The sequence below is a fragment of the Ranitomeya variabilis genome, chromosome 2 (assembly GCF_051348905.1).
Source record: "Ranitomeya variabilis isolate aRanVar5 chromosome 2, aRanVar5.hap1, whole genome shotgun sequence".
NCBI lineage: Eukaryota > Metazoa > Chordata > Amphibia > Anura > Dendrobatidae > Ranitomeya > Ranitomeya variabilis.
Genome location: NC_135233.1, coordinates 1,000,259,584 through 1,000,279,209, shown reverse-complemented (window position 1 = coordinate 1,000,279,209; position 19,626 = coordinate 1,000,259,584). Strand labels below are relative to the sequence as shown.

The 19,626-nt window shown below is 44.3% G+C and overlaps 1 protein-coding gene across 1 annotated transcript in view; it reads left to right on the top strand.

Annotated features, from left to right (window-relative positions):
* Positions 1–19,160, top strand: part of DAW1 (dynein assembly factor with WD repeats 1) — a 62,735-nt gene extending 43,575 nt beyond the window's left edge. Inside the window, exons 9-13 of the mRNA XM_077291150.1 lie at positions 784–886; positions 3,257–3,371; positions 5,241–5,317; positions 14,188–14,350; positions 18,517–19,160. Coding sequence (XP_077147265.1) covers positions 784–886; positions 3,257–3,371; positions 5,241–5,317; positions 14,188–14,350; positions 18,517–18,551 — 493 coding nt within the window. The 3' untranslated portion in view covers positions 18,552–19,160. The remainder of the gene's footprint in view (positions 1–783; positions 887–3,256; positions 3,372–5,240; positions 5,318–14,187; positions 14,351–18,516) is intronic.
* Positions 19,161–19,626: the final 466 nt, after the last annotated feature.

Here is a 19,626-nt window from a genome sequence, read left to right as displayed (position 1 = left end):
ACAACTTTTCATTACTAACCCCTGGGGTTGATGGCAGCTGTGATTTTTGACAAATCACCATTTTACATGTCATCAACCCCAACTACCATTGCGTTAATTGCCACCGCACCAGGGCAATTGGGTTAAACAGGGGAAATCTCCAGAATTGAAGCATCTCATGTGATGCGTCAATTCTGGTGTGGTTGCAGGCTGGTATTTTCAGGCTGGGAAGGGCCCAATAACCAGAGACCTTCCCATCCTGAAAATAGAAGCCACAGCTGTCTGCTTTACCTTAGCTGGTTATCAAAAATAGGAGGGACCCTACATCATTTTTTTATTATTTATTTATTTATTAGGTTAAATAAAACTAAACACCCGTTAGTGACGCATGATAGGCACTAAAGGGTGAACGTTTATTATATGTAGGGGACGTTAAATATCTACAGGACATCTATCCGATCTATTTTATATATCTATATGTTTATCTTTTCTATTCTGATGTTTCTGGCAGTGAATTTGCTGTAGTTGCCTGATTAAATGTTGGCTTTCCTTTGAGATGTGTGTATGTTATATCAGTATGTGTAAGCCAAAACCAGTAGTGGAACAATCAGAGGAGAAGTAGAATAGAAACACGTCACCACTTCTGTATTTATCACCCACTCCTGGTTTTGGCTTACAAACACTGCTGTAAAATACTGACCAAATACTGATCGTGTGAACATGGCCTTAGTCCCAGTCCTTTAAGTACCTTGATATACATTTTTCTGTTGTATGTCAGACTATATGTTTGTTTCTTGTGCTCAGGAAAGTTCACCCCCTCATCGGACATCGTGGAGAGATCAGCAGCGCTCAGTTCAACTGGGACTGTTCTCTTGTAGCCACAGCCTCGATGGATAAGACCTGCAGGGTAAGGGGATTTATTATTCTGCACTTATACAGCCATATACATAATGGAAGAAAATCTGAATACTGCAGATTATGGAGCTTTTTGTACACTATATCCACGTTAAATTCCTAATAGACATTGATTTGGGGCTTGTAATATTTCCGGTCCAGTGTTACAGCTGCTTTTTTGCCATTGTTGCTGTCATTGCTTTAGATCTGACAGCACCTGTCCCAGTGACGTACCTTATAAATAAGTAAAATGCAATATCCGGTACATAACTGATGTTTACTGGTCTGAGTGCGCATCAAGAATCAACAATGTTCTGAATGAATATGTGTCGGAGGAGATCTTTTTTTTTTATCTTTATTTTTTTATCTTTATTATTTTTTTTATATAGCGCTAACATATTCCGCAGCGCTTTACAGTTTGCACAGATACCAGGACAATTTACATATTAGTGTTTTATTTGTTAGAGCGCTTACCATATATATGTATGCACATACCCATATAGATTTACCACGACACATGACATCCAAAGATACAACCTTGCACATGAAGTATGCACTATAGGATGCCAACTCCTGTCCGTGGGCTGTGTCCGGTGTTGCCATTAAGATCCATTAGGTGCAATACCAGATGGAGCCCTTTAACAAGAGTGGAGCTTTTTCTGGAAGAAAAGAGCATATTTTTCTAATCTCTGTAATGAAATCTGGGTAATAACAGCTATTGACATTCAGTCGGAGGTGAAGCAGAAACCTGGTACTGAGATCTTGATTGACACGACTTTATGCAATATCATGAAACTTTATAGTTCACTTAATTTACTGAAAAATATAAGCTGGAGCAGAACAGGACTGGAGACTGGAGCTCTTATTGGGGTTTCAATCAATACTAATATCAGCGGTATTGACTCCAGTTATGGTGATGGGGTCAATTCATAAAGTGTAACGAAAAGGCTGCAACATAGTAAGTCAACTTCAGGAGGTACAAGTGGATATTAATATGGACTACAGAGTATATGTCAGAGCGATATCCCGGGCTTTTGTCTTTTTAGATGGGGAGCTTTTTCCATTTTGCTTAAAAAACAAATACATTTTCTTCGATGAGTTAAATTAAACCATGGTGACAAAATGGTGGCTTGAAGGGTTATCCCTAGAAAAAAATAAAGGCATGTCCCCTGTATATCAGATAGGAGAAAACCTGAAAAAATAATGTACATTTTTTAAAAATATATAATTAAACCTTTTTACACCTGATTTAAATAGTATTATATTTTCCAAAGACTCAATCCCTTTAAAACAAAAATTTCCCACCAGTCTAAGATGCCATGAGAGCTAAACTGTGCTTAAAGGGGACCTATTACCAAATCAAAAGTGGGCAATTTTTGCTCATATTTTATTCCCACTTTTCCCCTGTCGTCTTCTGTTTTTTTTCCCCAATCCATCATACAATTCCAGAGATATGCACCTTTTTTATTTAGCGGTCATTTTTATTGTCTTCTCTGGGGTGGTCTTTAGGCTGTGAGCACCGCCCCCTTGTAAAGACCATAAAAAGGCCCATATTTCAGGATATATATGGCAGATTTATTGACCGAAAAAAATGGAATACATAGAGGAGCAGCATGAATATAATGAGGGTAAGGACTGGCCACTTTTGATCTGGTGACAAGTTCTCTTTAAGTATTCTGTAATGGATATACCTGTCCTGCCTGTTCTTCCTTTTGTTCTTTGTATGTTTTACCAGCATGCTGACTTATTGAGAAGTAATTAAATCTGGCACATGATCCTTCAAATTCATATCAGAATCCACAGCAAAGGGAATCTACTACCACTTTTTTTTTCTACCTCATCAGAGAAGAGCAAAATATAGGAGAAGTGACCCTAATTCTAGTGATATATTACTTACTGTGCTGCTTGCTGCGGTTTTGATAAAATCACAGTATTATCTGATGCACATCCACTCATTGTCTGTTTGCTGAGCTGTGTATGACCCCGCCCACCCCACTGATTGGCCGTTTTCTCTGTACACTGTGTATAGGCACAAAGCTGCTGATCAGTGGTGGGGGCAGGTTACAGAGTGCTGATCAATATGGAGGAATACATGACAGCAGGTTTACTAGTCCTGATAATACAGACATTCTAAACTTCAGCAAGCAGCTCAGTAAGTGGCACATCACTGGAATCAGGGTCTCTGCCCCCACATTAGGCTGTTCTCAGATTCGATGGCAAAAACCCGGTGACAGATTCTCTGTAAACACGTGTTGATTTTGCATTAAATTAGCAGTAGATTCATGGAGAAATCAGCAAAAATCACATTGAGACACTATCCCGCTGTTTATATTGTTTGTTACTGTAGATTTTTGCCACTGATAGATTTCTGTCTCATTTCTAGCTGTGGGATGCACTGAGTGGAAAGTGTGTGGCAACCCTTACTGGTCATGAAGATGAGGTTTTGGACGTTGCATTTGACTCCACTGGCCAGCTGGTTGCCACGGCCTCTGCTGATGGTAAGGTGTACTCATTTGCAGATGAGCTAAGAAGTATGCTTCATTCCTGGAGACAAGGAACCTCAGCTTTATCTCCAAGGTCCTCATCAGGGAAACAATTGCCGGTGTTTTCATGAAACGTCGGCAGTCTAAATGTCACCATGTGCTCATACCCATCGCTCAAAAATGTTGGGCACTTCCATGTCATTACTTTCTCTGATCTCACTTTTACGCCACTGCATTAAGTTGGCCGAGGATCCCTTCTCTGCATTGCAGTACTTCCCCTGTGCTTTTAAAGGGGGTTTCCAGGCACATAGATTAATAAAGCCTGGTAAAGGCCATTAGAAATGAAACTATCATTGACTTGCTGTTAAACTTCTGTTCTGTTTCTGAGCTGTGACACGTGGTGAGTTCCCTCCCTACTACAGTCCGATCATAGACCAAAGTTGGTTGTTCCACAGTGTTTGAACACTTTATAATAAATGAGTATATTTTACGACTGCTCAGCGTAAGCACATGTAACATTACTGACTTACTGACTGCAGGAGATTGTTAGAATAGCACTTGCCATGTGAGGTTGGAGGAATACGAAGAAAGAGAAACTTTGTGCATCGATTCATCCATCTTGAGACTGTAGGAGTCTCAGGACGGTGCTTTGTAGATGGATTAGGATCAGCACAGAGGGTGACAGTTTTTGGGCTGTGGGACATTTGAAGATCTGCCACGTAGGAAATGTAATCTAGAGGCACAGAGCGAGAACTGGCAGGAAGTTCAGGATGTGATCAGCAGCAAACCACAAGGATGGAGGAAGGAAAGCTAAAAAAACCCAAAATAAATGAAGTTGAGGACTCATTACAAGGACCACCTGATCGCTTTTTATTTCATTTTGTAGCCAGGAAATCATTGTAAGTTCTGACAAACAGTACAGCTGAACCCGTAGATGCTTATGACAGAGCGCCCGCTGTTGTGGACCACCTGCGTGGGAGTGATAGGCTAAGAACCCCATAATGGCAAATGGACATCATAGGGCAAGTGTCCTTGTTTAGAGCGGCTGCCCATTCCGTTCATTCACTGCATGTGGCCACACTAGCACCTTCTTCCAGCTAAAGCAGCTACTCAGATCCTGTCGCCATCATGGGAACAAGGAGGACAGCTTCATATAATCCCTTTATGTCTATAGATTTCAGCAGAATTGTCTGACTTCACTTTTTCATAGGCTGGTCGCTTTGTGAATGTATCGCAGTGTACGGAATTCGGATGCCCCAGTCTGCAGATTCATCATCATCTATGTACAATTTAATTAAGTGCTGTGACTGACAAGGACGGGCTTAAAATCTATCTGATACCTGCCACCGAAGCAGTGTGCACTGTGTCCAACACATATCACTGCAAAAACCAGGTCACAAGCTGGAGCAGTTCACAAAGGAGCGGATGACTGTGCGTAGGTGGAGGCTGGGCTAGAAGTGCGGCACGGCTCTGTACAATATATTGGAAATTGTATATTGGAAATGTTTTATAATTATGAACAAAGTGCAGAGAGAAATGTCAGAGTAATGTAAGTTCTGTAAAACTTTGCCAACAATGTGCCATTTCTGTGTCTTCCCCTTTAGTTCTATACAGTGGGTTCATGTTTAGTGCTCCACATTTACTGTATCTGTCTCTTCCAGTGTTTTTATGGTGATTACATACAAGTTCCGGCACTTTGCTGATAGCAGGGTCAGGAAAGCTTTGTCAGGGATTCATTTGTCCTGTTGGTATTTAGCTAAAGTCTGGAATTATTTGATAGAATTATCAGCCGTGGGAGAAAGTGACATCTGAGTTTATTAGTCGTGACAGTGTACACCAGTCTGTTTGCGTTGCATTTCTGTCTAATACTTCTGCTTTCAACAGGGACGGGCAGAGTGTACAATGCAGCAAGCAGGACGTGCTTAGCCAAATTAGAGGGGCACGATGGAGAAATTTCCAAGGTAATCCGAAAAAAAAAAATGGAATTGTAGTTCTTACCAAGACCCCAAAAACTGGAATCACAACAATTTAGGTAGAGGTGTGTCTACTCTTAAAAGGAATCTGTCAGCAGGTTTTTGCTCCCCCATCAGAGAGCAGCATGATGTAGATAAAGAGACGCTGAATCCAACGATGTATCACTTAGATTAATAGGTGCAGCCGTTCTGACGCAATCAGAGCTTTTAGATTTAGCAGTGCAGCAGAGCTGAGAAAGCTAACCCCGCCCACACCACAGCTAACCCCGCCCACACCACAGCTAACCCCGCCTTTTTGGAGAATAGTAGGCATCTCATTGGTCTGACATCCTCTGACCTAACAGAACTTTTTTTCAGGCTCTGTTCACATTGTGATATAGGCATCTGACACACAATGTTGCTTGAAACTTTTTGTTTCCTTCAGAATTTTTCATACTTCAGCATAAATTTGACTTCCTTCTGTAGCTAGGCTATCAAAATGGAGCTTTTTGGTTTATACAAGAAGCATTTTGTTTGGAGAAAGAAAAACACTGCATTACGGCATCAAATCTCCAACCGTTTAGAACCTAAAGTGTTCATGGGAGAAAACTCACCAACATAGCAGAGCTGAAGTAATTTTCAGAAACGTTTAGATGTAGTTATTGCTGCACAAAGAAGTCACACCAGATACTGAAAGCAAGGGCTCACATATTTATGCCACTCACAGACGTGTGATATTGGATCATTTGTTTGATTTGTTTTTCTTTATCTACTGTTAGGATGTGTCTGAAAATCTTATGTAGTTTTAGGTCAAATTTGTGCAGACATAAGGATAATGCTAAAGGGTTCACAAACTTTTAAGCACCACTGTTTCTCTGCTGCTTCTGTAGTTCTATGCCATCCAGTTGAATATACTACATTACCCATAGGGTACCATAGCAACCCCTTAATGACGGGGCCAAATTTTTGAAATCTGACCATTGTCAAGTTATGCAGTAATAAATCTGGAACGCTTCAACTTCTCCCATTGATTTGGAGATTGTTTTTCGTGACTCATTATACTTTATGATAATGGTAAACTATGTTTTGTGTTAATGTATAAAAATATCAGAAATTTGAAAAATGTAAAAAAATAGCAATTTTGAAACTTTGAATGATTATCCCTTTAATCCAGATAATCATATCACGCAAAAACATTAATAAATAACATTTCCCTCATGTCTGCTTGAGTCTACGTGCACACTTGCGTACTGGGGCTTTGCGGATGGCTGCGTACTTTTCCTCCCTGAAGCTCCGCCCACTTCCGCACTTCTTCCGTTTAGGTCCGCCTATTTCTGCATGTGTCCTGCGTACCTATCTTTAACACTGGGTACGCAGGACATGCAAATGTATGCGGATGCGTCTTTTTGACGCGCCCGCCAAACTTGTTGCGTCCCCGTGCGGTTGGCGGGCACGTGCAAGCCATAACAGTAAAATCTGCCGCTCCTTGCCTTCTGAGCTCTGCACTGTGCCTGAAAAATATCTCCCGATTACATGTAGGGTATTGGCACACTCAGGAAAAATGGACCTCAGTTTGTTGTAAAAAAAAATTCCTATTAGCCCTCAGAAAAATTAAAAACTTTGGGCTAAAACAACATTTTAGTGGTAGAAATGTAGCTTATTCTTTCTCCACCGCTCAGTGGTATAAAATTCAGTGAGGCACAAGTGGTGTAAATATCTGCACCCTAGATGAATTCATTGGGGAGTGTAGTTTGTAACATGAGTTCACATATACACTGTGTTCCAAATTATTATGCACAAAGAGTTTAGGAGTGATAAGGTTAGAATTTTTTTGTTTGTCATTTAAACTCATTGATGGCGATGTGTGTCAGGGCTCTTTATATCACTGAAAGCAATTGCAGATACCTGTGCAAATTAGTTTGGCAGGGGTGTCCAAATAAAGGCAAGACTACTTAAGAAGGCTGTTCCACATTATTAAGCAGCCTACACTTTGGCCAAAATGGAAAAGAAAAAGGATGTGTCGGCTGCTGAGAAGCAACAAATTGTGGAGTATTTAGGTCAAGGCATGACTACAATCAACATTGCCAAGACACTTCATCGTTATCATCGCACAATCAAGAAGTATGTAGCTGATCCCCAGCACACACTTGTGCGTGCTGATAAGGAAAAATTGAGGACTCTTTCCAACAGGCAATTGCATAAGGTTAAAAGAGCAGCTGCAAAAATGCCTTGTCATAGCAGCAGACAAGTTTTTGAAGCTGCTGGTGCCTCCAACGTCCTCAGAACAACAAGATGCAGGGTCCTTCAGAGGTTTGCAGCTGTGTGTAAGCCATCCTGTTGACCACCTCTATCCACTGCACACAAGCAGAAACGGCTCCAGTGGGCCAAACGATACTTGAAGACTGACTTCCAAACTGTTTTGTTCACTGATGAGTGCCGTGCAAAGCTCGATGGTTCAGATGGATGGAGTGGAGGATGGCTGGTTGATGGACACCCCATGAAAACACGGCTAAGGCGCCAACAAGGAGGAGGTGGAGTAATGATTTGGGCTGGAATCATGGGGAGAGAGATTGTCGGCCCCTTTATGATCCCTGAAGGGGTAAAGATGAACTCCATAATCTACATGGAGTTTCTAAAACAACACTTCCTGCCATGGTTCAAGAGGAAGAACCGTGCTTTCCGCAGCAAGATCATTTTCATGCATGATAATGCACTGTCTCATGCTGCAAAAAAACACATCTGCATCTCTGGCTGCTATGGGCATAAAAGAGGACAAACTTATGGTGTGGCCACCATCTTCTCCTGACCTCAACCCCATTGAGAACCTCTGAAGCATCGTCAAAAGGAGTGTCTATGATGGCGGGAGGCAGTTCACATCTAAGGCCTCTTTCACACGTCCAGATAATTCCGGTACCGGAGAAATCAGTACCGGAGTTATCCGTGTCCGTGTGCTCACGTGGCACATCAGTGTGGCACACGTGCGGCATCCGTGTGCCACCCGTGTGCCGCCTGAGGACCACACGGACCGTGCAGGAGAGACAGCGCTACAGTAAGCGCTGTCCCCCCCGCTGTGGTGCTGAAGGCGGCATTCATCTCTTCTCCCCCGCAGGAGAGAAGAGATGAATGATCAATTTTTTGTTTTTTTTTGTTAAAAATAAAGTTGCTGGGACCTCCCGCCGCCCAGCCCCTTGCAGAAGAAATACTCACCCGGCTCCCGCGATGTCTCCTCACTCCTCTCCGCGCCGGCAGCCTATCCTGTGTGAGCGGTCACGTGGGACCGCTCATTACAGTGAGGAATATGCGCATATTCCTCACTGTAATGAGCGGTCCCACGTGACCGCTCACACAGGAGAAGGGTCCAGCGCTGAGAGGAGTGAGGAGACATCGCGGGAGCCGGGTGAGTATTTCTTCTGCAAGGGGCCGGGCGGCGCACTGGGGATGGGAGGCACCACACAGGGAGGACAGCGCTTACTGTAGCGCTGTCTCTCCTGCGGGCGTACGTGCACACGGAGGAGAGTGCACACTGTTCTCCGTGTGCACGACGTATTGCTGTACGTGCTGCCGGAGAAACACGGACATGTCTCCGTGTTTTGCACACGGACACACGGTCTGTGAAAACACGGAGACATGTGCAGAGACCCATTCATTTGAATGGGTCTACGTGTGTCAGTGTCTCCGGTACGTGAGAAAACTGTCACTACACGTACCGGAGACACTGACGTGTGAAAGAGGCCTAAGCAACAGCTCTAGAAGGGTATTCTGTCCACATGCAAAACAATTGAAGCAGAAACCATCCAAAAACTGACAAATTCAATGGACGAGAGAGTTCAGAAGCTTGTTTCGAACAAGGAGTCCTATGTGCAAATGTAACATCACCTAGAATAAAGTTTTCACTTGAAAACTGTTTGATTTCATTTTGTAATAAGCTGATAATGCTTATAACTTCACAATTGGCCATTTTTTTGTTCAAAATAAAATAAAAAAGGTTGAAAACTCTGCTGTGCATAATAATTTGGAACATGCATTTTGAGTGTTTATTTTTTTTTTAAAGATACTGTTTTCATAGGCAGTTTGTTCCAAAACATTGCAATTATACTAGAATAGTAGATGACTGTAAAACAACAATGACTGCAATTCAGAGAGGTAATTTAGAGAAAATATGAGGAAATATTATTTGCATAATAATTTGGAACACAGTATAGGGGGTTTCTGTTGTTCTGGCACCTCAGGGGCTCTGCCAATGTGACATGGCACCGTGAAACCATTCCAGCAAAATCTGATCTCCAATATGGCACCTCTTCCCTTCTGAGCTTTGCACTGTGCCTCAAAAGTAGTATTCTCCTACATATGGTGTATGAGTGTACTCAAGAAAAATTGCACAATAAATTGTTTGGTGCAATTTATCCTGCTACCCTTATGATAATGCAAAATTTGGGGCCAAAATAACATTTTTGAGGGGGAAATGTGTTTTGTTTTTTTTTAATTTTCACCGCTCTACGTTATAAACTTCTGTGAAGCACTTGGGGGTTCAAAGTGTTCACCACACATCTAGATAAGTTCCTTGGGAGGTCTAGTTTCCAAAATGATGTCACTCAGGGCCAGACTGGCCATCGGGCACTTCTGGCAAATGCCAGAAGGGCCGGTGCCAGTCGTGGGCCGCTCGATCCGCCTCCCCCCGCCGCCGCTGACTCACCCCCCTGCCGCCACATTCAACGCCGGTACAGTTGAATGCAATGATGGAGGAGAGAGCGTCTACAGACGCTCCCTCTCCCATCATTCCCCGCTCTGCCTCTGACACTGCGGGTGCGCGATGACATCATATCATCGCGCACCTGCTGTGTCCCGGGCAGACTGCAGCCGCTGAGACAGGAGCAGGAAGCAACGCGGGCAAGAGGAAAGGTGAGGAGAGTGGTTTTTTTTTTTTTTTTTACTGGACTGTGGGGACATTCTCGGGGGTGGGGGAGGAAGAGAGATGCGGGCTGTGCTGGATATACCACTGTGCGGGCTGTGCTGGATATACCACTGTGCGGGCTGTGCTGGATATACCACTGTGCGGGCTGTGCTGGATATACCACTGTGCGGGCTGTGCTGTATATACCACTGTGCGGGCTGTGCTGGATATACCACTGTGCGGGCTGTGCTGTATATACCACTGTCCGGGCTGTGCTGTATATACCATTGTGCGGGCTGTGCTGTATATACCACTGTGCGGGCTGTGCTGGATATACCACTGTGCGGGCTGTGCTGGATATACCACTGTGCGGGCTGTGCTGGATATACCACTGTGCGGGCTGTGCTGGATATACCACTGTGCGGGCTGTGCTGGATATACCACTGTGCGGGCTGTGCTGGATATACCACTGTGCGGGCTGTGCTGGATATACCACTGTGCGGGCTGTGCTGGATATACCACTGTGCGGGCTGTGCTGGATATACCACTGTGCGGGCTGTGCTGTATATACCACTGTGCGGGCTGTGCTGTATATACCACTGTGCGGGCTGTGCTGGATATACCACTGTGCGGGCTGTGCTGGATATACCACTGTGCGGGCTGTGCTGTATATACCATTGTGCGGGCTGTGCTGGATATACCACTGTGCGGGCTGTGCTGAATATACCACTGTGCGGGCTGTGCTGGATATACCACTGTGCGGGCTGTGCTGGATATACCACTGTGCGGGCTGTGCTGGATATACCACTGTGCGGGCTGTGCTGGATATACCACTGTGCGGGCTGTGCTGTATATACCACTGTGCGGGCTGTGCTGGATATACCACTGTGCGGGCTGTGCTGTATATACCACTGTCCGGGCTGTGCTGTATATACCATTGTGCGGGCTGTGCTGGATATACCACTGTGCGGGCTGTGCTGGATATACCACTGTGCGGGCTGTGCTGGATATACCACTGTGCGGGCTGTGCTGGATATACCACTGTGCGGGCTGTGCTGGATATACCACTGTGCGGGCTGTGCTGGATATACCACTGTGCGGGCTGTGCTGGATATACCACTGTGCGGGCTGTGCTGGATATACCACTGTGCGGGCTGTGCTGTATATACCACTGTGCGGGCTGTGCTGTATATACCACTGTGCGGGCTGTGCTGGATATACCACTGTGCGGGCTGTGCTGGATATACCACTGTGCGGGCTGTGCTGGATATACCACTGTGCGGGCTGTGCTGGATATACCACTGTGCGGGCTGTGCTGGATATACCACTGTGCGGGCTGTGCTGGATATACCACTGTGCGGGCTGTGCTGGATATACCACTGTGCGGGCTGTGCTGGATATACCACTGTGCTGGATATACCACTGTGCTGGATATACCACTGTGTGGGCTGTGCTGGATATAGCACTGTGCAGGCTGTGCTGTATATACCACTGTGCTGGATATACCACTGTGCGGGCTGTGCTGGATATACTACTGTGCGGGCTGTGCTGTATATACCACTGTGCGGGCTGTGCTGTATATACCACTGCGGGCTGTGCTCTATATTCTAGTGTGCGGGCTGTGCTCTATATTCTAGTGTGCGGGCTGTGCTGTATATACTACTGTGCAGGCTGTGCTGTATATACTACTGTGCGGGCTGTGCTGTATATACTACTGTGTGAGCTGTGCTGTATATACTACTGTGTGGGCTGTGCTGTATATACTACTGTGTGGGCTGTGCTGTATACTGCTGTGTGTGCTGTGTTATCTACTATGCGGGCTGTGCTATATACTATGCGGGCTTTGCTATATACTATGGGGCTACAAACATCTGCCCCCAGCCACCCCAGAAAAGGCACATCTGGAAGATGCGCCTATTCTGGCACTTGGCCACTCTCTTCCCACTCCCTGTAGCGGTGGGATATGGGGTAATGAAGGGTTAATGTCACCTTGCTATTGTAAGGTGACATTAAGCCAGATTAATAATGGAGAGGCGTCAATTATGTCACCTATCCATTATTAATCCAATAGTATGAAATTGCTTTTCTGGGGTGGCTGGGGGCAGATGTTTTTAGCCAGGGGGGGGCCAATAACCATGGACCCTCTCTAGGCTATTAATATCTGCCCTCAGTCACTGGCTTTACCGCTCTGGTGGAGAAAATTGCGCGGGAGCCCACGGCAATTTTTTCCGCCATTTAACCCTTTATTTTACCAGCTACAGCGCCCAAATTTTGCACATACACACTACTAACATTAGTAGTGTGGAATATGCAAAAAAAAAGGGATATGAGATGGTTTACTGTATGTAAACCATGTCTCATATCCTGTCGGGTTTGTGAAGGAGAAATGAAAAGCCGGCAATTGAATTACCGGCTTTTAGGATATCTAGCGCTGAATTAAATATAAATACAGTATATATATATATGTGTCTCAATGACATATATATATATACTGTATATATGTTTTAACGAACATTTGAGCCCATAAATCCATTAATGTCGGTTTTGCAAGCCTGCGAGAAAATATCGCAGTACGGATGCCATACGGATTATATACGGAGGATGCCATGCGCAAAATACGCTGCCACACCCTGACTACGGAGGACATACGGACCACTATTTTGGGAAGATTTCTGCGTATTACGGCCGTAAAAAACGGACCGTATTGTCTTACGCCTAGTGTGACGCCGGTCTTAGGATCACTATGCATTGTACATTGTTTATCACACTTGAGCTTGTAGACTGCGATTTCCCAAGCACTGGTGATTAAATATGGATGTATGTAGGAGTGATATTGGCTCCTGTCCAGTCTGCACAGCTTTGTAGGACGCGTTCTCGCCCAGACTGTAACAGACCCACTGCTCTCACAGCACCGTTATCAATAATTCACACAGACCGCCGTCCCCCCTCCTGATTAGTAACCGGCGCACATGTCAGACAGTGCTTGTATTGCTAGTAAATGTGCAGAGCCAGCGTCGCCCCTAGGACATGCAGGCGGCCATGGAGCCTCCGCAGAGATGGGAGCATAAAACCTGCGTCTGATTGCTCGTTCCCTGGAGCAGGTCTGTCCTCGCTGCTTGGTGGGTTATTATGGCAAGTGTTGTAATTCTACTTAGGACTCTGTGCTACAATGCCAATATAAATTCATGTAGCTCCATAACTAAATGTTCGATACACTGTATGGACACAAGTATTGGGACACCTCCACGTTACACCTACAGGGGCTTTATGAACTCCCATTATATATCCCTAAACATTAATATGGAGTCGGTCCCTTCTTCACAGCTATTCCATTCTAATGTGAAGACTTTCTAGAATATTTTGGAGGTGTCAGTGTTAGTTTTCGCCCATCCATCCAGAAGAGCATTTGTGAGGTCAGACACTGATGTTGGACGAGAGCGCGGGCTCACCCTTTCCATTCGAGTTCATCCCAGAAGTGACTTATTGAGTTGAGGTCTGTGCTCGGTGTGGCCGGTTATGTTCTTCCACACCAACCCCATCAGCCATGCCTGTATGGACCTTACTTTTGTGGAACAGTAAAGGTCCTTCCCCAAGTGTTCATAAAAAGTTGGAAAAATACAATTGTCCAAAATCTTTTATGCTCAAGCATTAAGATTCCCCTTCATTGAAACTAAGAGGCCTAGACCAACCTCAGCGGTGGCTGCTTTACTCCACTCCCTCCGATGCTTGGCCTTGTGCTTGGTGATATAAGGCTTGTATGCAGCTGCATGGCAATAGAAACCCATTTTACAAAGCTTCCCTCTTGGTTTTCTGTTGATGTTTATGCCAAATCAAAGTTAGTGACTTTTACATGTTGCATCTTTCACTGTGATGAGACCACTTATGTTACATTGCTATTGTGTCACATCAGATTGTGCTTTGTCTTTTCCATGACTTTTTTCCACCTATTAGACCCCTATACAATGGCTCTTTGTTCTTTTTGTTCCAGATTTGCTTCAATGCTCAGGGCACCCGTATATTAACGGCCAGCTCTGATAAGACCGCCCGCCTCTGGGATCCGCACACAGGGCAGTGCGTTCAGGTGCTGGAGGGACACTCGGACGAGATTTTCTCCTGTGCTTTCAACTACGAGGGAAACACCATTATTACAGGTAGGATTGCCTGCAAACCCAGGACACACACTTCTACATAATGAACCGTGTTTCTTATCTCACTTACCTTATATTTATGCTGCAGGAGTAATTTTACCATAAACAAAGATATTGTCAGCTTGCTATCCATGAATATTTCAGAGACACATATAAAGAAAACTTGGTATTAGTTAGAAATATTAAAGGGGTTTCCTATGTAGGACTTGGGATCACTCAGAAATGGACAAGATTACGGAAACAGTCAAGCAGGTCCAACCGTAACTAACATACTAGTAGGAAAACTTTCTAGATGTTCTTTGGTATAAAAACTGTTGGAGGCAAATAGAGCAATAGGGTTTTATCCAAGATTAAGCAGTCAAGTAAAAGCACACACCAGACGTAGCTTAAGACAAGCATTGGAGAGATTCGCTGCCGCAGATCCACGAGGGACCGGCCGTTGAGAATACAATGTAGGAGAACGTGGTCTAATTCTGCGCTGCTGAATCATGTAGTCCAAAGGTATTATTAAAACTGCTCTATATTCAACTCGTTTCTGAGTTTCAAAAAACTCCTTCATCAGGAAATACCACATAAGAATCCTTATTTGATATTTCCTGATTGCGGTTTTTACCTCTGCCATTGATGTCCTTACATCAGAGTGCAGTCACAGCATTGGATTGTCTTGCGGTATTTACCTCTGCCATTGATGTCCTTACATCAGAGTGCAGGCACGGCATTGGATTATCTTGCGGTATTTACCTCTGCCATTGATGTCCTTACATCAGAGTGCAGTCACAGCATTGGATTGTTTTGCAGTATTTACCTCTGCCATTGATGTCCTTACATCAGAGTGCAGGCACGGCATTGGATTGTCTTGCGGTATTTACCTCTGCCGTTGATGTCCTTACATCAGAGTGCAGGCACGGCATTGGATTGTCTTGCGGTATTTACCTCTGCCATTGATGTCCTTACATCACAGTGCAGTCACGGCATTGGATTGTCTTGCGGTATTTACCTCTGCCATTGATGTCTTTACATCAGAGTGCAGGCACAGCATTGGATTGTCTTGCGGTATTTACCTCTGCCATTGATGTCCTTACATCACAGTGCAGTCACGGCATTGGATTGTCTTGCGGTATTTACCTCTGCCATTGATGTCCTTACATCAGAGTGCAGGCACGGCATTGGATTGTCTTGCGGTATTTACCTCTGCCATTGATGTCCTTACATCACAGTGCAGTCACGGCATTGGATTGTCTTGCGGTATTTACCTCTGCCATTGATGTCCTTACATCAGAGTGCAGGCACGGCATTGGATTGTCTTGCGATATTTACCTCTGCCATTGATGTCCTTACATCAGAGTGCAGTCACAGCATTGGATTGTCTTGCGGTATTTACCTCTGCCATTGATGTCCTTACATCAGAGTGCAGTCACGGCATTGAATTGTTTTGCAGTATTTACCTCTGCCATTGATGTCCTTACATCAGAGTGCAGGCACGGCATTGGATTGTCTTGCGGTATTTACCTCTGCCGTTGATGTCCTTACATCAGAGTGCAGGCACGGCATTGGATTGTCTTGCAGTATTTACCTTTGCCATTGATGTCCTTATATCAGAGTGCAGGCACGGCATTGGATTGTCTTGCTGTATTTACCTCTGCCATTGATGTCCTTACATCAGAGTGCAGGCACAGCATTGGATTGTCTTGCGGTATTTACCTCTGCCATTGATGTCCTTACATCAGAGTGCAGGCACGGCATTGGATTGTCTTGCGGTATTTACCTCTGCCATTGATGTCCTTACATCAGAGTGCAGGCACGGCATTGGATTGTCTTGCGATATTTACCTCTGCCATTGATGTCCTTACATCAGAGTGCAGTCACAGCATTGGATTGTCTTGCGGTATTTACCTTTGCCATTGATGTCCTTATATCAGAGTGCAGGCACGGCATTGGATTGTCTTGCTGTATTTACCTCTGCCATTGATGTCCTTACATCAGAGTGCAGGCACAGCATTGGATTGTCTTGCGGTATTTACCTCTGCCATTGATGTCCTTACATCAGAGTGCAGGCACGGCATTGGATTGTCTTGCAGTATTTACCTTTGCCATTGATGTCCTTATATCAGAGTGCAGTCACGGCATTGGATTGTCTTGCAGTATTTACCTTTGCCATTGATGTCCTTATATCAGAGTGCAGGCACGGCATTGTCTTGCAGTATTTACCTCTGCCATTGATGTCCTTACATCAGAGTGCAGGCACGGCATTGGATTGTCTTGCAGTATTTACCTTTGCCATTGATGTCCTTATATCAGAGTGCAGGCACGGCATTGGATTGTCTTGCAGTATTTACCTTTGCCATTGATGTCCTTATATCAGAGTGCAGGCACGGCATTGTCTTGCAGTATTTACCTCTGCCATTGATGTCCTTACATCAGAGTGCAGGCACGGCATTGGATTGTCTTGCAGTATTTACCTTTGCCATTGATGTCCTTACATCAGAGTGCAGTCACGGCATTGGATTGTCCTGCGGTATTTACCTTTGCCATTGATGTCCTTACATCAGAGTGCAGTCACGGCATTGGATTGTCTTGCGGCATTTACCTTTGCCATTGATGTCCTTACATCAGAGTGCAGTCACTGCATTGGATTGTCTTGCGGTATTTACCTCTGCCATTGATGTCCTTACAGCAGAGTGCAGTCACGGCATTGGATTGTCTTGCGGTATTTACCTCTGCCATTGATGTCCTTACATCAGAGTGCTGTCACGGCATTGGATTGTCTTGCGGTATTTACCTCTGCCATTGATGTGCTTACATCAGAGTGCTGGCACGGCATTGGATTGTCTTGCAGTATTTACCTCTGCCACTGATGTCCTTTTTTTTTAATAAAAGAGGTTACCCAAGGACAGCCTTTTTTAGAACCTATGTTCGGTTACTTGGAAGTGGGGGGTCTAAATGCTGTGATCCCCACTGTTACCACGAACAAGCAGCCTCCAATCCACACAAAATGAGCATGTGCTGACCCTCTTCAAAGAGATTATGGCTGGGGCTACATGGTGGCTTTGGTCACTATGCAGATTGTGAGATGAAAGATCGCTGTATGCTGGTTAGCACCATGATATAATGCAAGTGACACAAGCGAGAAGGATGCAACGAAGCCTGCAAGGTATTATGTGTAGGGGTGGGCTGTTCACTAGCTGCTCCACTTAGTAGGCCCCAGGGAATCCTTTGCCTTCACCCTTAAACCCAGATACAGGTATTTGGACTTACTGTCCCCTGTGTTACATCTGCACATAGTTTTTACCTGGCCTATACAGCCTAAGAGAGAGCAAAGTCTTAGGCAAAATAGGCACAATATTGAACACAACATTGAACACAACAATCTGAGGTCAGAAACGATACAACATGAAAGATTAAGAAAGAAGAGACACAGTATGAGCGACAGGTGAGACAACAAATAGCAGCTATACTAAACTTAAATCTGAAACATGTTTGCGTTGCCCAGTGGCACCCGAAATGAAAATCCAGCTCCACCTGGCAGCAGAATCAGAGGCAGCAGGAGGAGTACAAACATGGAAATGATACTGCAACAAGCAAGTTTCGAAAACTCCAACACTACATTTTGCGGCTTACGGTGGTCCTTGTCTGTGTGACCTGTGTTACTGCCAAAGTCGCTGTGGTTCCCCATCCTTATAGGCTCATCAGAATCTGGCTGTATCCGATGTTCCCATTAATATAAGCGTAATTTCACGTTGCGTTCAGGAACTCGGTCTGTGGTCCCATCGGGGTTTACATAAGAACCTCTGGCAAAACGGGATTCGGACTAATGTGCCGACGGGGCCATAGACTGTAATGGTGTTGGCGCTCTGTCATGCATCATTTTCGGGTGTATACCTGGACACTCAGACGCAGGCTACTACATCTAGGTGGCCACCTCCAGTAGGCATACACGCCCCAAAATCAGTGCACGTTCACTCTGCCGACACAACTGCAGTCTATGGCCCCGTCGACGCATTTTGCTGGGGGTTCAGATGTAACAATGTGAAAGCATGCTAAGCAGCTCGGTCACTCTCCATGGACAACGATAGCTGCACTTTTGGACTCTGGATATAGGATCTAGGTGTAGATTATTGTTACAGTCTTTACCGGTTACCATTTCAAATGACTTAAGCTTTGTCTTATAGGAAGCAAAGACAACACCTGCAGAATATGGCGCTAGTTCTTCAGTCACTCCATGTTGGATTATATAACGGAGTAGCCAAATGTGATGGAAACAAGAAATGTTACGATAACCCACTGGCAGTCACAACCGCTCACCTCTCAGTCAACTGTATCACATTCACAAAGTGTTCCAATGATTAGCTTCTGTTTATAGATTAGACGTCCCAGTCTTACTTAAAGGATAACTACACTTTTGTTTCATTTAATTATCCTACAGGCACTGAAAAATTATGAAGTTGTGTAATATACTTCATCATCTTACTTTTTTCCTTCTTTCTCAAACACTATGCTGCAGGTCTGTTTCAATTCCTAGATCTTGCTCCTTTAGAAGCTGCTTTGAGCTGCTGCTCAGCAAAGATCTGTACACTATAATTAAATCAAGAGTGGAGGATTGTCCCAATCTGAGCCTCTGTGCTTTCCATCCCTGTACTCGGACAGGAGACTTCTTATGTTATAACTTTGTGATGCCTAAAAGGATAATTAAATTAAAAAAAGATTTGTAACTTTATGGAATAAGTTTTTAGTTGCTTATGTTTTTTTATATTGACTTTGTGATTTTTACATAGTTACCTGTTGTATTTATTAGTAATAATAAACATTTTTAAAGAAATCACTAGTATTTACTTTTTTAAATACAGAATTCTTCAGAAATTATTTACAAAAATGTAGCTGAAAAAATATCTTGTAAGATATTCTGGGATCATCATGTGCATTAACCCTGTCCTGTGATATTGCTGTGTGCAGAATTAAAGCGCAGGAGTAATGCACAGTGACCTCATGGTGTGCATTCACTGTATTGTGACATTACTCTATAGCATGACTATCTAGCTGTGTTGCGCCAATGTGTGCGTTATTCCAGCAGTGAAATCACAGTTCCGGCGAATTTTATTCTGTAAATGCTTATTCCTGTACAGTGACATCAGTGTGTTCATCGCGGTACTGTGGTTTTTCTGTGTGGCTCTCCGACCCAACATTATAATAACTGGAAAATAATCAATCATAGCGGCTGTGTAACAAGAGGGAATGCACCAGGGATGGACTTGTGCTCAAGCCATGCTGTGTAGAAGGACCCA